Source organism: Brachyhypopomus gauderio, chromosome 5 (assembly GCF_052324685.1).
Source record: "Brachyhypopomus gauderio isolate BG-103 chromosome 5, BGAUD_0.2, whole genome shotgun sequence".
Classification (NCBI taxonomy): domain Eukaryota; kingdom Metazoa; phylum Chordata; class Actinopteri; order Gymnotiformes; family Hypopomidae; genus Brachyhypopomus; species Brachyhypopomus gauderio.
The window spans coordinates 25,845,573-25,863,465 of NC_135215.1; the positions used below are offsets into that span (position 1 = coordinate 25,845,573).

At 42.3% G+C, this 17,893-nt stretch overlaps 1 protein-coding gene and 3 non-coding genes across 4 annotated transcripts in view; all 4 read left to right on the forward strand.

The window, feature by feature from the left end:
* Positions 1 to 12,325: 12,325 nt before the first annotated feature.
* prl2 (prolactin 2) lies at positions 12,326 to 15,170 on the forward strand. Its single transcript, XM_077004581.1, has 5 exons — positions 12,326 to 12,347; positions 12,833 to 13,008; positions 13,580 to 13,687; positions 14,563 to 14,742; positions 14,988 to 15,170. The coding sequence occupies exons 1-5, from the start codon at positions 12,326 to 12,328 to the stop codon at positions 15,168 to 15,170; spliced, it is 669 nt and encodes a 222-aa protein (XP_076860696.1).
* Positions 15,171 to 17,287: 2,117 nt separating this feature from the next.
* Positions 17,288 to 17,406, forward strand: LOC143516000 (5S ribosomal RNA). The gene has a single exon (XR_013131553.1). It is a non-coding gene; the product is annotated as a 5S ribosomal RNA (ribosomal RNA).
* Positions 17,407 to 17,532: 126 nt separating this feature from the next.
* Positions 17,533 to 17,651, forward strand: LOC143515656 (5S ribosomal RNA). Its single transcript, XR_013131220.1, has one exon. It is a non-coding gene; the product is annotated as a 5S ribosomal RNA (ribosomal RNA).
* A 126-nt stretch (positions 17,652 to 17,777) lies between these two features.
* The window catches only part of LOC143515657 (5S ribosomal RNA), a 119-nt gene continuing 3 nt past the window's right edge, over positions 17,778 to 17,893 (forward strand). Inside the window, exon 1 of the ribosomal RNA XR_013131221.1 lies at positions 17,778 to 17,893. This exon is cut by the window's right edge and continues 3 nt beyond it. This is a non-coding gene — a ribosomal RNA (5S ribosomal RNA).

Sequence of the window (17,893 nt, forward strand, 5' to 3'; positions counted from 1 at the left end):
AAGTCGTGAGAGACGCGCACTCAAAACCTCCTCATGTCTGCCCCCTTCTGGTAAAGTCTTTTTTTCCAAAAAAAAAAAATCTTGTCTTGGGTTACGTTATACGAGTCCGTGAAACACCCAGGCAGTTCTCTCCAGAAGTGCTGAGTTCCTGCAGGACTTTAATTGTAATCCTATTGATGATTCATGTGATATTGCAATAGGCTATACAAAGTGCAGTGTATCAGGGATTTCTATTTTGATGCCAGAGCCGGAGTGGCTAATCGGGAGATTCGGGAGGATTCCCGATGGGCCGGCTCATGTCAATCTCTAGTTTGGGCCGATTGGGAGGGGAAAATAATTTTGGGCCGGATTTGGGCATGAAACTCCCGGGCTGAAAAAGTGTCCCACTCCGGCCCTGTTTGATGCTGTATGTATTTGTACTGAACAAATATATAGGATAAATACACGCACGCACGCACACACACACACACACACACACACACACACACACACACACACACACACACACACACACACACACACACACACACTGAAGGAGATCTTTAATGGGTAGCAAAGTAACAAAGCTCATTAATGCAGAATCCATATATCCACAAAGCAGCTTGACTGCTTGGACCCCTGCCATTCTGAAGGGGCTATAATAACACCACTCCATTATTGGTCTATAGCATCGTCACATGGCATTAAAGTCACATCTGTTACCTACTGATCATCTCACATCGGAAACACACAACATTCAACAAAACACACACATACACACACACAGCTTATTGCCTCTCAAGGATTGATAGAGAACAGTTTCAGGGCCATCACCCCACTTTCTGACCTCTCTCTGCTGTAATAATTACATCCACCATCCCAGGACAGAAACTCTGGAATATAAAGCATGTTAACACAGTGTCCACAGCCATATACTTAAATTATACAACACATAAGGTCATGGAACATCATAAGAAAAAAATCTGAATTGGTGTTTTAATCAGCAGTTAGGGCATACCTCTGAAAACATCAGTTTCAACCTCACAAGGACATCCTTGTATGTTTTGTCATGTGCTGTTCATGTGGTCCTGCCCATATATGGAGAAGAGGGTGCAGGTCGAGGTCAGAATGTTTCTGCAGAATGTTTCTTTAAACATGCACACTGGCTGGTTCATGGGACACATGAGATCATCTCAAGCCGGTGTGCATGTTTAAAATAGCACCAGCAGAAACATACTTACTTCTACCTGCTCCCTCTTCTCCAGATGATTAGTTGGCAGCCAATATGGCCACAGCACAAGCTACAAGCAGTACATAGGGCTTTGTATTTAAAGGAATTTGTTATTTGGTATGATCTTCAATAACTTTGGGGATTCATTTTTTGGAGAATCAAAGAGAAAGAAAAAGAACAGTAAAAGAACAGGTGATGGTGCTGACAGTGTGTGTGTGTGTGTGTGTCTGGGGACAAGCAAGTCTCACATTATATATTTATTAATTCAACAGGATGCCAGTTTCAAAAATATAATCACAATATATCACAAATTATTACTTATTAAAACACTATGGGGAGAGACAAGGAATGCAAGTCTTCTGTCACATTAGAGAGAGAGAGAGAGAGAGAGAGAGAGAGAGAGATGAGCCTACTACTGATCTCTAATCACTGGTCTCATTGTTGTGCACCCTCTAGCAGCTGCCATTATGGCTTGAGGCATCAGAGTCACACAGATGGCAATATAAAATGCAATACACAGGGGGGAGTCTTGTCCTCCATTCTGGCTCAAGAGCTTCATAAAGCAGCACATGGAAGAGAGCTGTGGAGCACCGGCTGGCTGACTGAAGCGTGGGCCTCTGCGATGGCTACACCGCGTCACCGTGAAGTGGGTGCAAACCACCTCTCCTGCCTCAGCGGCAACTCCACATATCAGTATACATCTTCTGTGTCAGAATCAGTGAGAGACAGAATATCTTGTCCCGTCACACACTCCAGAGTACAGGAAGCAAAAGTGAACCATCCTCATCGGCCATGACAGGAATTCCCAGTCCATTTCTACCAGCTAGCAATAGCGGTGGCAGAACTTTGGTCAACTAATCTGTGGCTGTAACTTGTCTCCATAATGGCTTCTGGATTTCAGCACCTGGGGGATGACGCATGATTTAACAAGGGCTCTGCTGAACCAGGTGATCAGTGCCATCCATGGCCTGTGGATTTCAGTCGTCACAAACACTGCTTAAAAAACCAAAAGAAAACCAGTCAAAAAGTGATAACAATGCTAGTGCTGACTTGTTTCATTTACCTAATCCAGATTTAGGCTTTAATTTTGACAAAGGAAATTGTAGATCACCACTGGTACTGTGTCTAAAATGAGGCTTAATCCATGCCGGAAAAACTGTACATTTTAAACCGACCCTAACCACTAGCCAGACTTCAGTCTCCCACTATAAGGAAATACTGCTTCTCTGTCCAATCAGAAAAAGAGAAGCAAGTTTCAATGGTTCTGCCTAGCAACCAAAATCCTACTACATACTTAAAGGTTTCACAGTCAGTAGGCTACTGTCTTTTTCTAAGGGCCAGAAAAATGGAGAAAAACAAAGCTAACCATGATAATATTGTTTTATTGTCACGGTACATCCTCTGACTCCTCCCTTTAAGAGTGTCCATGTGTGTGTGGATTAGTTCGTCTATGTGTTTATTTCCGAGTGCATTTTGTGTCTGGCATCCGTATCACCTGTCCCTCGTCTCGTGGTTATGTGCTACACTTGTTGCTTGTTATTGAGTGTGTACTTAAGCATTTGTCTCGTCTTTGTTCTACAACAGTTGTTGATTGCGCAAGTGTTCTATGTCCCCACTGCCGTGTTGTCCATTTGCGAGTCCGTTATATAAATAAGCGATTGAAACTTGCTCTTGTCTCGGCATCCTGCCTCACCTCCTACACGTTACAATTATATGATACATGTATTATAGCAAAGAGAGAACAAAAGGGTATGTGAATGTAACGATTCAAGGGGGCGGGTGTGACGCAATTGCAGGTTTTTGTTAAATTTATTAAATAAAGAAGACAACGGATAAAACAAAGAAGAACTACCAAGTAAAAGGAAATGGTAGACAAAGAAAACATAAGCGATAACTAGACTAACAGGACAACCAAGTTATACTATACACAGCATTACACCTTCAAGAAGAACATACACTACTAACGAGAACATAAGAGCAACATGACCTAAACTAACAAAAAGGAACTACAAAGACACAAGGACTCTAATGCTCAGGGAAAAGTAAGCGGGGACTAGACAAGATACGACAGAGTTATCTAACTAAGAACATGGTAACAGGAGGGAATAGGGAATACACACGACGGACACTACCGAATTAAACAAGGAAGCAGAGGAAACGGGAAGAACTAACAACAGGGAAACAGAGAAAGGGATAAATAAGACACAGAGCTAACTAGAAAAACACTCAACCAGAATGCACAGGGAACTAATAACTAGAGCAGAGCAGGTTAAGGAGTACTCACAAACACACAATGACCGACACGGGAGTGAAACACTACGGGGATTATATACACAGAAAACAAGACGGTGAAACGAGACGCAGGTGGGGACAATGATGGCAGGGTCGTGGCAGACAGGGGGAGAAACCATGGGGACAGAAAAACTAGGCGGGACCAGGGAGGAGGGAGGGGCTGGACGTGACAGTGAAAATCAAACTGAACATAAGATATTCTGTTCTGAAGTTTTTGTATCTATTAAATGAGAAATAAAAACGTACCTATTACGTACCTGAATAATATAACTGACTATATAGTATATAATATTATACTCTTATGGCATGACATTAAATTGTTACAGTGAGGTGCATCAAACTAGATACACGACACTAATATGATAATATATGATGATAATATGATACACCAATCATCCATAACAATAAAAACTAATTAAAGCCTAATTTTGCTGATCCCTTCTGCTGCCAAAAAAGCCCCCTTTCCCAAAATCATCAAAGTGTTAAGATCATCTTAAATTAGAGAGAGAGAGTTCAGTATAACAGTTGCTTTACCACTTAAATATAATCTTTGTTTTATGATGCTTTGGGGAAACACAGCTCTGATCTATAGTGGCATGGACCCCACATTTGAAGCTGTTCTGGGGATCTAGTACCAAGACTTTAGCAGAAGATTATATAAGTCCTATAATTCACAAGGTGTGCTCTCCATGGATCAGGGTTTATATTTCCAACACATTCCACGAACGGTTGATCATCTCATGATCTGGGGAATTTAGAAGCCAAGTCTGTACCTTCAGCTCTTTATGTTCCTCAAGGAATTCCTGAACAGTTTTCTGATGTGGCAGGGCACGTTATGCTGCTGAAAGAGGCAACTGCTATTAGGGAATACTGTTGCCATCAAAGTGTGCACTTGGTTTGTGCTTGGTTAAGTGGTCAACGTAACATCCACAGCTGCTATGCACTTATGTTTGCTGTGACACCTCTCTACCATAATTTTAAATAATTTTTGCTACTGTAACTCAACAGGACTTAATCAGACAGGCCTTCCTCATGAATCTTGGGTACACAGGACCCTGTAATGTCCAACACATCAACTTCAAGAACAGCTTATTGCTGCCTAATATACCTCAACTTTGACAGGAGCCATTGTATCAAGATAATAAATGTTATTCACTTCACCTGTCAGTGGTTTTAATCTTGTGGCTGATCAACATGTAGAACAGATTATGAAAGGCATTGCCATCTTGTGGTGAAGCAAAGGCATTACAACTATGCTGAAATTGATTACTTATAAATTTGATTACTAGTCCAGCAACTTATCTGCTGAGCTACCTTAAACTCAGCTACCGGGGCAGTCATGGCCTGGTGGTTAGGGAACTGGTCTTGTGACCGGAGGGTCGTAGGTTCGATTCCCAGACCTGAGGCCATGACTGAGATGCCCTTGAGCAAGGCACCTAACCCCAACTGCTCCCCGGGCGCCGGGCTAGGGCTGCCCACGGCTCTGGGCACTTGTGCACCACAGCCCCCTAGTAATCACTAGTGTGTGTTTGTGTGTGTTCTAATTGCACAGATGGGTAAATGTGGAGGACAAATTTCGATTGGGGGTGTAAATTCACAATTGACAAATATGGCACATTTCATTACCATAGTTTCCATCTATACACATTGAGACAGACAAACAGAAACACACATAGCCCCTCTGAATCTATCTATCTACTGCCAGTGTTCATGACTCCATATTGTAGAATCACCTTCAGGCACAGTGCAATATTTATTGACTGGGGTCAGGAATACACATGTATTACAGTCCTCGGCTCTTTCCATAATTTCTGTAGCAGCAGAAATAAACTTTTTATTACCCATCTCATGATCCATCCTTCCATCAACAACAACCAGTATAGTAATGATATCAGAATATTTGACATTGAGAATTTTATTCATAATAAAACTGTATGTTAATTAAAATATTGAATATTTGCCATATACTAAACACAGTATTTTGAGTAACTTCACGCATGCACACAGTAAATCATATCAATCATATTAGGTAAATTATATACATATATTTGTACATGCATATTCCATACCCTCACATAATGCTTAGAGCAGGTGCTGTATGTTATGTTCCTGCAATTCTTTCAGCAGTCACTGGATTGTCTGTGTTTGTTAATGACTACCAACATCAGCAGCTTAATCAATTTATGCTTAAGTAAAGTGTGACTGGCAGGGAGTGCGAAATAAAATGGAAGCGATCACGCCAAGTCTCAGGGAAAAAAGATGGTTTAATGAATAAAGTGCGCAAACCAAAAACCCGTGAGTCGATCCGAATTAAGGATATAATGACCAGCGGTCAACTGGTACAAAGACAAGACATATATAGGCAAACAAACGACCTTCAGGTAAGACGGATCACGGGTTCCGCCCACCTGAGGGACAAACATAACGCAACACGTGACAGGACAGCTGCCGCTATATACGGGGGTGACCAGTAGGGGGCCCACCGTACCGTGACAGATCCCCCCTCCAAGCCGCACTCCCCTCCACCGGCTGTGCGGCACACAGCAGCAGCACACGAAACAAAGGGGCAGGAAGGCAGGGACACACCCCATGCAGTCCAGGAGCTGAAACACTAAACATAAACACAGGTTAGGTCACCTCCCTGGGCGGGACCCTGGACCGACCGGGCCGTTAACACCACAAAACCACGCCCCGGTCGGTTACAGGGTCCTCATGCCCTAACTGGCTCTTGGCCGCTTAGCCCCCCCCCCCCATGGTGTTCGGACGGAGATCAACAGCTCCCCACTCGTCTGTGGTGCCTGAGTGCCTCCCTGAGGCGCGGCTACTCCACCCACTAACCGCTCCCGGCTACCTTACCTCTCGGAGCTGACCCCTGCCCTTTGCTAGAGGTCATCCCGGACTCCTGGGGAGACAACCCCTCCAGGGTTGACTCATCGCAAGGTGGACTCCTCCACCGAACCCAAGAGCACCAGAGACCAGGGCCCTGGGAAATCCGCCACAGGGACACCCTGGTCACCCCGAGCTCGAAGGGGAGGGTCTCTATCGGGAGACCCTTCGCTGTCCGGGAGAGCTGCCTCTCGCCACCAGGAACCTGCACACAAAGCACTGCACAACCATGTCATCACAAAGGCGCCGAAGTGGGAGGACCATGCGTCCTACCACACTATACAACACAAAACACATAGGCGCCAACATATAACACATACGCGCACTTACCCTGATCCCCCTACCATGGGGGAGGGGTCTCCATCTCAGCAGGGGACGTCCACCGGCTCAGGAGAACCCCCCATGTTCCTGGTCAGGGCCTCCCTCAGGAGCTGCGCCCTCCATACCACACTCCGTGGCATGGGACCACCACTGTTCCACCCCCAACACACACTCAAGGGGGAGGAGCATGTGTGGAATTACACAAAACAAATCACGCAACACGCTAGGACAAAACGAACACGAAAAGACAAAATACAAAAGACAAATAGACAGGACCCCCACACGCGCGCTCTGCAAACCGCGACGCACCCACTCCGGCTCGCGGTCGCTCCCAAATTCCAACACGGAACACACGGGGAGCGAGGCGACAAAAGCGAGTAATACTCGTGTCATGGCTTACAGGGACGCGCCTCTCCGGCTCCCAGTCGCTCACAACAGACAACACGGAGAGCAAGACGACAATGCCGAGAGGCTCTCGTGTCTCACACGCACAACATTCAAACGTGTGCGTGCAGCACACTTCGGTCCCACAGTCCACACACACTACAATAAAAACCCAACGCATGTCCATAAAAAGGAGCCTTACGGGGGTAACGGACTCTAGTCCTCGCCGTGTTACAAACAGTACACTAGACCAGGGATGTCAAAGTCAAATACACCGAGGGCCAAAAAACCAACTGGTACAAAGACAAGACATATATAGGCAAACAAAAGACCCTCATGTGAGACGGATCACGGGCTCCGCCCACCTGAGGCACGAACATAACGCAACACGTGACATGACAGCTGCGGCTGTATATAATGTTGGCTGTAGAGAATTCTACTTTACTTCCCACCCCTCGGAAAAGAGACCTGGAATAATAGTGACATTCAAATTATAGGGTTACACAAACATGGCAAATGGTATTAGACAGCAATACTAGAAAATGATCGATAAAGGCACTTGATGAAAACTTGAATCTAATGTCATTATGATGTTTCTTTGCTTAGAAAAATAATGATAATTATTGGAAAAATACTTGTCACTAGCTAGTTTGTGCCATCATAGATGGAATTATCCATAATTGTTCAGCATCTGATTCTTTTCTTTTTGCAACGAAAAATAAGCTGAGTCACGGTTCTTGTTCCATCCCCCACCGCCCCGCCCACTTCCCCCGTACAAGTGCACAAATCTGTTTTGCAACACGTACACTGAGATATGTGTTGCAAAAGTCGAGCAGAGCAGATTTGAAATCGGTGTGCTGTGTAATTTTTTAACATTGATGCTCAGATTTTTATTCTACAAGTTCTCACATCAAAACTACAAGTGCAAATTTTAGTTTACAGGTTCTAAAATTAAAACTACAAGTGCAACTTTTAGTTTACAGGTTCTCAAATTAATAATACCAGTGCAACTTTTAGTTTACAGGTTCTCAAATTAAAAATACAAGTGCAACTTTTAGTTTACAATTTCTCAAATTAAAAATACACATACAGATTTTGTTTTACAAGTTCTCAAATCGGGTCCTTCATGCTCTCAAGTTTTGCTACAGATTTATCTCCATAAGAGTGCAGTTGTGAATAGCACTCAGCTAAGGAGTCTGTCAGCTTGTTTTCAAGTGATCTGAGGCTGGCTGCGTTGGACATCGTTACTGGGTCCATACCAAAATACTCATTACTGTGCAACACGGCTTCATAAGCAGCACATTATGATGGCAAGCATCACGATGCATTCTAGAAAAATATAGCTTTCCCCATGAACACAGATGTAAACAGCTGCCGCAGTCAGCTAGTAGGCTGAAAGCTTAGCACATAGTGACGTACATGGTTCACTGTTCCCAAACTGTACATCTTCCTCCGATTCTCACGAACATGCCCTTTAACATGCCCTATCTGTTCCAATTCCACGTGGCCACATACCTGACCCCTGACAAACATGGACCACTCAAATGGCAAGTTCGTGATTCAGCAAAAATGGGGTTGTGTTAATGCATTCACGTGTGCATATTTTGTTTGTTTGTTTTTGTATATGAATCTATCTTATATTTTTTAAGTGAAATGTGACATGAAGGTGGCAAAGCAATTTTGACATGTACCCATTTCGTGGGTACATTGACTCACAAGAGTCCAGACACAGTGCAGACAAGTAACATAAATCTCTTTCATCCTTCCATCTGAAAAGCTTTTAAAGATTGGAAAAGTATATCAGATATATCACCTCTCTGAAAAGAGTGACCAGTAATGATAGACAGTCTACAATTAGACAAGAACTTCCTGTTTTTTCGGAAGCCAGTGAGCCTTCCAGACATCCCAAACTTTTGGGCTGTTCTCATGAGCACTTCTGACGATGCACAATGGAAGCTTTATGTGGCTGATATCCCAATGCACTTATTTGCGATCAGCACATTAAAATTCTCTCAACATTTGAATTATTATGTTATTCTGTACCTTCTAAAGTTGGTGAAATAAAGTTATTTCAAACAAAAACTTATGTAATGACAAAATGGCAAAGGCTTTTTGTCTGGCGTAGGGGTGTCCAGTCCTATCTTCAAAAGCCTAGTGTGCCTCTAGGTTTCTTAGCAACCACCTAGGAGCACTTTTATTTAATCAGTTGGTCTCAGTCTTCAAACAACTGATCAAGCATGCTATGGCTAACTAAAAAAAATTAAAAATACAACAGAAAATACAATCTGTTTTTGTTCCTACTGTTTTATTCAGTTTGTTCATTCATTGTACATACTGAAGCTGAGAGAAGGAGAACATTTTGTTAGTAATTTTATTCTACTCTTTGACATAATAATTTTTAATATCTGCAAGGTTGAGTTGAGATACTGGGGAAAAGCAAACAGAGTGTGAGTAAGAAATGCAACATCTCAAGTCTGCTGGCTTTGGATGGGGCAGAGCACGAAGTGATTGGCGAGAGAGAACACACGGTACAAGATACTGCACCAAGATACTATACACCACAGCCTGTTTGATGCATCAAACCACTTTCTGAGTAGCATACCCACTTCTACTACTCTGTGGATGGGCTATCTGCTGCACAATGGGCTTCAAGACTTTCTGCCAAGCCCTCAGGTAAAGTAGGTCACTGGGATGCACAACTGTTGGCTACCCAAACCCTCTAAAACAGCAAAGAGCAATGTGAGTGAGATTTGATGTGAGGTGAAGCAAAGGGTTCTGGATTTGGGGTCTGTTTTCAGCTTTGCATGCAAGTATTAGGGTGTTGAATGTGATGTGGGCCACCAGGGGACGATGATGGAAGGAATGCAATAGTAGTGTGAACTGAACATCTCTGAACAAGGTACATGCAGTGTTGTATAAAGTATTAGAGATCCATACTTGAGTAAAAGTACAAGTACTCTATCAAAAAATTGACTTGAGTAGAAGTTGAAGTGTTCTTTAAAAACTTTACTTAAGTACAAGTACAGAAGTATTCAGCATTTTTTGTACTTAAGTACAGCAAGTAGTTTATTCTAAAATGTATTACTCAAGTACTGAAAGTAAAAAGTACAAGTATTGTGTTTTGAATTAATTAAAGAAAGCTGTCAATGTTTGATTATCAATTGTTTTTTATATCACTTACAAATCAAAGATGTCAAAGACTACAAATACAAGTGTTCTGTATGTACAAACAAATAGCAACTTAAAAAACTGGGCTTAACACTTCGTACACAAATGTATTTTGGACATAAAATCCGTCCGCCGGATTCGGGTGAGCCTACTGCCCTGCGTTTACCCTCAATAAATGCCCTTACCCTATAAAAACACTACACTATAAAAATGGGCACATGATTAGTCAGCATGAAAAGAGACACGGCTTACTGTTGCTAAAAACACAATTCAGCGTGACATAGCCTTTATGATTGCCAGCTAATGTTAAGTGAATACTGCAGCAGTCATGAACATAATTAGGTTAGTTAGCTAAGACATCTAACCTAGTGCTTACTAACAGCTAAAGCTGGTGTGTCTCCTGTGCGTTATATTTATAACTTACATTGATGTGTTTCTTCAAGTTCGAAGGTGAATTTTTGAAGGCCAATATTTCACCCTCTTTAGGGAGGCAGAGATGGCACTTCATCCTATAGGAATTTACTTTCACTCCAGCAAACGCAAACACTGTCTCTAGGTAGGGCCAGGGTGGTGTCCTTCCTCACCCTCACCGTCACGATCACTCGATGTTGAAGGTGTGGAAGGTGCCAATATATGTCTATTAAAACACCAACAAGCTTATTATGCAGCACTTATGCTGCTCTTTTGCTGTTACCAAACACGGTACCATCTCTTTTAATGAGATAAAAAGCAAATTATTTGGAATAATTTCGAGTATATGTGTATTTGTATAAATATGTCAATTAAGCTGAAGGTGCTGGAAAATACTGACAATGGACCTTCAAAGTGCCGTACAAGTGCACGAATTCCACCTTGTAACTTCGCACGCACAAAAATCGAGAGGTGCACAACCTCGCAACGACCGCGCGTGGCCAACGCGCATGGGCGGAGCCACCGCGATTGCGTCTTTTTTGCCGCGCGGACCGTGCGGCAGTCACAATGTGTCAAGTGAACCTAGATTACGAAGCTCAAGTGTTCAGTGAAGGCAGCAGCAGAGTAAACGAGACGCGACCGGAGCATGCGCAGTTTTTACATAAGACAGCATGATCGCTTGACCCGGTGACAGCGCCAGCTAACATGTTTATAATTGTAACGAGTAACTATACAGCACGTAAAAATGTATCGGAGTAAAAGTATTAAACTGATGGAAAATATGTAGTGAAGTAAAAGTGGAAGTAAGAGAAAAAAATTATACTCCAGTAAAGTACAGATACAGCATTTTAGTACTTAAGTACAGTAGTGAAGTAGTTCTACTTCGTTACTATACAACTCTGGGTACATGTATAATATTCCCCACAGAAACACACACAATAGGCACAACTACAGACAGGCTTACCCTCAAAAAAGACTGTGCATATATGCAGTGATGGTAGTGGAGATGGAGCTATAATTACACTTCTCAGAAACAAGTTATAACCCCCACACCACACACACATCTTTAACTAAACAGAAAAGAAACAGAATTCTTTAACAAAAACAGGCTCTCCAGCCTTTTTTGATGAAGAGAAATTTGGCCAGAAAGCAGGGATGAATATGTAAGTTCTGCTAAGACCTTTGAAGTTCATCAGACCATGTGTTCATGTGTTCACCTGTTTAGTGTAGCCCTATGAGCAGCCAATATCATCTCAGAACCAATGTAAATGAGAAGGAATGTAGCTGAAACGTGTATACTTCATATGTTCAGAAAACCAACCAGATGAGTACCTTATGTGAGTTATTCCTAAAAATGGGGTCATGATAGGGGTCGTCCCCAGCAGACATCTGAAATGGCCTGGGGCAGGGCTTGTCTGCTGAAAGGACGACAGCATCATCCAGCATGAAACCGAAAGGCAAGAAAGCACAATGGTGGTCATGCGCTAATTCACGAAGCGGACACATCTGATGATGGGCGCTGAGCAATGCCATACGCCAAACTCCCCCCTCCCCCCACTATCTCCCCAGTGGAGTCAGCAAACAGGAACTCAAATCACCTTAAATACCTGCCAGACACTCGCCTGCTTCACAGTCACCCTGCAATCCCCCAGAATGTCCAGGAGCCAAGAGCAAGGTACTGCAAGGACCTAGCAGAGCATGAGAAAGCAAAGGCACTCTGGCTGAAGGAGAGGGCTACTTCTCTTGCTATCTTCCCAGTCTTGTATGTCCCCATCTGTGGACATCCATAGTCTTCTTTCTGATAAAGCTCCGGTGTCACGTTTAGAAATGACCTTTCCTCTGATATTCTCGCTCTCATTCTTCTCTCATCTCCATCCATCTGGTTCCTCCTCTTTTTTCCAATCACCCGGTTTTCTCTTCCTGTTGTCTCCGGAACCTTACAAGGACTGGTGCTCTCTTTAACAGGCTTGTGTCCCATTCGTCTCGCTCATCTCATCTGCCTACGCATCTCATTTGCCCTGCTCCCCTGACAGGAGCCGTGATATCAAAACATCAAATTCTTTCTACCGTCTACCCATCTACCTATCAAGATGTCAGGACTCAACACCATCATCCCCTCTCATCTTTCACTGTCCTGTCTCTGTCCCTCTTGCCATGTAGCCATCCTCTTCGTGGTGCTGCTGTGTCTGGACGCGGACAACTTCGTGGACTCGGTACCCGGGTGCATCCATGGTAATGCCAGCTCCTGCATGCTTTCTCTGGCCAGCCTCTTTGATCGGGTCATCCAGCACTCGGTCAGGGTGCACAGCCTCTCCAGTGAGCTGCACTCAGAGTTTGTAAGTAACTGCACTTCCATGTTGTTGCATTTCTGACCACTGATGGATAATAAATTATGAAGAGGATTCGGACCAAGTTGAAGAAGCTAAACAATATAAACTAAAGCACTGTTGTTGAGATTAACGGTGCACATTGAGATTAACTGTTTGTCATTAACTGTTTGTCATAAAATATGTTATTGTGAAGCCGGGAAATGGAATTAGATCAAAATTTAATTAATTGAGAAATGGATTTCATTAAGAAAGAATGAAAGATTTTTTTACTTTAAAATTGTACAAAGGTTTGTTCTTGAGCACAACAATTTGGGATTATCTGAGTATACTGCTAATTGTCAGTACTTCTTAACCAGATTCTTTTAATAAAATATTTATTTAAAATATTTTATAATAAAAACTTTATTTTGCCATGTTAATCTGAAATATTAATGCAGCCAAAATGTTAACGCTTTTCCAGTTACAAGTTTTCATTTGATGTGGCAATTAGTGCATGTGTATTAGTAGGCCTATATTTAAATTAGTAATTAGCAGTAAGGTGTATTTCTTTCTCTATTCTTCTGTCTGAATCCTGAAGGAACAGTACTACCTGCCTAGCAGACACCAGATTAGTAGAGGTCACTCCAAGTGCCACACCTCCAACATTCTAACTCCAAATGGCAAAGACAATGCACAGAGACTGGCTGTAAGATTACTGTACTCTTAGTCTTTTCCTCTCTCACCCTCTCTCTCTCTCTTGTATAGCATTGATTTCCACCCTGTCATCCTAACAGTGAATCATTTTGATCTAGCCGAGCCTCCATCTGCCATGATAGTCTGCTCCCTCCCTCCAACCTTTAAACACATGAAATGAGCAAGAAAATATAACTTCTAGCATTCAGTCATTTTCCTGTCAGGATGCAACCCAGTGGGGGCTGGTGAAAAATATTCTAGGTGGGGCTTTTTGTGACAGGCAGAGCTTTTGTTTCAGCAAACTGAGCCCAATATATGTACTGAAATAAAACTAACACAAACTTATAATTAAACTGGCATAAAAAATCAACAAATAACAATTATCATTATTCGCAGCTCTGCTATGCTCAGATAGAAGGTACAGTATACATCATAGTCATAATCTTGTTCAGAAACATATAGTAATATTAGCAAACAGACTATTAACACAAACTATTAAAGATCTAGTTATTGCTGGGTGACGTCTTATGCTACATAAAAAGATGATTTGTGAAAAACATGGTGGTGTCCTAGTGACCTCTATTGGCCAGCCGCCACTGCTGCAATATTCTGCTCAGTGTTCACCATGAAAATCCGTGCTTTCCTGTTTAACTGTAAGCAGTAGTTCTATGTCCTTGTGTGTTGGTCTACAATCAGGGCTTAATTTGAGCCGGATCCTGTTCCGAACTCTTTAATTTTGAAGCGTGCGTTCCGGGAACTGTCTGCCTCGATCCGGCAAAATATTAAACTGCCAGTGTAACAATTTACGCTTGCGTTCTGGCAACGTTTGATTTACAAATTAAGCCCTGTCTACAATCAAATATCTCTACCCACTCCTGTCTCTGTAAGCACAAGGAACTGGCAGAGGTGATTCTGAAGCTGCTGGCTGCCTGGAGAGATCCCCTGCATGAGCTGTACCAGACCATCACAGGCCTGGAGGGTTTCAGCAGCTTTGGCAGCAGTAAAGTCCTGGAGATGAGTGACATGGTGCATGAGCTCAGGAAAGGAGTGGAACGAGTAATGGAAAAGGTTGCAGACTAGCACAGCTATCACTGGATGCATACATATACATGCATTTGACCAAACAATTACATATGTGTCGGAAAGAGAGGCTAAGAAACATACTCAGTAAGGGACAACCATACCAGCTATGTGGGGAAGAATGTCTGTGTACATATGATGCAATAAGTCTGCATGTGTGTCCATTTACCTGTCTAACGCTTAGCTCTATAAAACCTGCCCATCTGTCCCCTTCACCACAAACACATGCACAGATGCTGCTACTGGGGATGGTCAGTAACTCAGCGAACAGCTCCTTGACTCCTGGCACCTCGCTGCCCATTGTCGCAAGCCTGAATGACTACGAGCTTCTCTACTGCTTTCGCCGAGACTCCGACAAGGTGCAGAACTACCTGAAGATCCTCAGATGCGCAACTGTGCCAGAACATGGCTGCTGAGCGCCGTTGGCGTTGTAAAGTCTACTTGGATTGACATGTTTAAAACCAGTTTTATCAGTAAATGTATGCACTGGAATAAGCCTTTACCTTTGGGGGACATGGAGGGGGGAGGCAGACCAGTGAATGATGTACTTCATTAATAACTATTGTTCAGACTATAACTTTAGAAATATCACAACACAAATGTTTCCTTTAGTGCACAAACCAACACAACAAGCAAGCAATATGGATGTGTACAAGAAGCTGGGTGATGTTAGAGCTATAAAAATGTTGGGTTTTATTTCTTTAAAGCCAAAAAAAAAACATGCACAAAATGATGATTTTCAAAAGCACAAACCTAGACTGATCTTCTAACCAGTACACACCTGCACTTATATTGAAGGTTTTCCCATTACTCCCATTACATTTATCTGTTTGTCCTCTAAAAATCCTACCAGTAAACTTATGAGGAATAATTTGAAAATCAGTCTGGTTACATCAGTGTCCACTGCATGTGAAAGATATTGTACTTACCTGTAAGAAGTATGTAAGTCACAGTAGTTTTGTATGGCTTGCCATCATCTAAAGCAGTGATATCTGCAAACCCAAAGTGAGACTGGACCCATTGCAGACTCCAACTCTCAACACTGGGGCTGCATGAAACAATGCCGTAACATGTATTTTTACACAAGGGTTTTAGGGTCAAGGTTAGTATTCAGGTGTTTTGCTTTTTTTTTACCTTTGTCAAAATAGGTGAGACTGTACATTACTTTACCAGACTCTTCTTTATCCTCAGATCTTAAACAGTGCAATTAATAATAACTCCTGAGCTTTTAAATATGAAATCTTCTGAGAGATACTTTCTCATTCATGAGGTTAGAGTTGTAACTTGAGGAGAGGTGTGAAGTCTGTTTTGTTTTGGTTTCCTTTTGTTTATGATTTTCCCCATTTTAATATATGTCTGATTATTATGGACAAACATTTAGGAATTGACACATTCTGATTAATACATTGAGACTTAATAAAGTAGATAGTTCAGCTCAACATGAGTGAATTGTTTTTTTTTATAACAATTTAAAATAACACTGTAGCGGCTGCAATACTGTATGTGAAGTCATAAACAATCATCTTATTGATTAACCTGATAACACTTCCTAGCTCTCTGAACAGCTTTAAAGACCAGAGTATGTAGACAAATAAACAGTCTACTGATCTGAATGAATAATGAATAAATACATTATGAGGTGTTTGGACACATGACCATCATATGACTATATGCACTTATTGGTGCATCCCATAAAAGACTGTGGGCATTAATATTAAGTCGCCTCTTCTAGTCACCCATAGCAACTTTTCTGGGAGAAATTTCTATAAAAGATTGGAGTTGGAGTTTGTGCAAATTTGTTCATTAAGTCAAAGAAGCATTTGTAGAGTCCTGTACTGATGTTGACTGAGGAGGCTCCCAATTACTCTTCCTGTTCACTGATGTTTACATCATGTCTCAATGGGCCACACTTTGTCCACAGGGGTCATACTGGAAGATGAAAGATCCTTCCACAAACCATGAACACTAAGTCAGAAGCATAAAATTATATAGAATATCTTTCTATGCTGCAGCATTAAATACTTTAGCACCAAATTGCTTTGTTGGCCCATTGCATTTTGGTAGGTAATGTTATCATGGCTTTCACGGAACAGTTTTTTGTCAGCTTATTTCGGCACATGGATTCCATAGTACCCATGAATACCTCAAGCAATTACTGCGGCACCTCAAAAAATTTGCAAGAAATAGCTTACAAAATAACCTGCTGGAGGCACTATGTGGTCTCAATCTTCTAAGAAGACAAAGCGTTGCCTGACGAAAGTTGTAACATTTTGTACTCATGGTGCGAATGAGGATCCATGTGCATAGTAGAGGTAAATAATTTAATAGCAGTAAGAGGAAAAAGCAACGTGACAAAAAAGGTAAGAGGAAGGGAAATGCTACAGGCAAACGAGGAAAGGCAGTAATCCAGGATCGGCAATAGAGAAACTAAACCAAAAAACCTAGGTTAAATATATTCTGTATAAAAACTAGCCCTTTCTGTTGTTCAGATTTTGCACTCGTTATAAATAGGTAGTATTTGCTAAGTTTTCTGGCTTACTGCCACACCAGCCTGATAACGCCCGATCTCATCTGACCTCGGAAGCCAAGCAGCTTTGGGCCTGGTTAGTACTTGGATGGGAGACCGCCTGGGAATACCAGTTGCTGTAAGCCTTTTATAGTTGACTTGCAATTTACATTCAATTTGCAAGCTTAAATGTGTTCTGTGTAAAAACTAGCCCTTTCTGTTGTTCAGATTTTGCACTCGTTATAAATAGGTAGTATTTGCTAAGTTTTCCGGCTTACGGCCACACCAGCCTGATAACGCCCGATCTCATCTGACCTCGGAAGCCAAGCAGGTTTGGGCCTGGTTAGTACTTGGATGGGAGACCGCCTGGGAATACCAGGTGCTGTAAGCCTTTTATAGTTGACTTGCAATTTACATTCAATTTGCAAGCTTAAATGTGTTCTGTGTAAAAACTAGCCCTTTCTGTTGTTCAGATTTTGCACTCGTTATAAATAGGTAGTATTTGCTAAGTTTTCTGGCTTACGGCCACACCAGCCTGATAACGCCCGATCTCATCTGACCTCGGAAGCCAAGCAGGTTTGGGCCTGGTTAGTACTTGGATGGGAGACCGCCTGGGAATACCAGGTGCTGTAA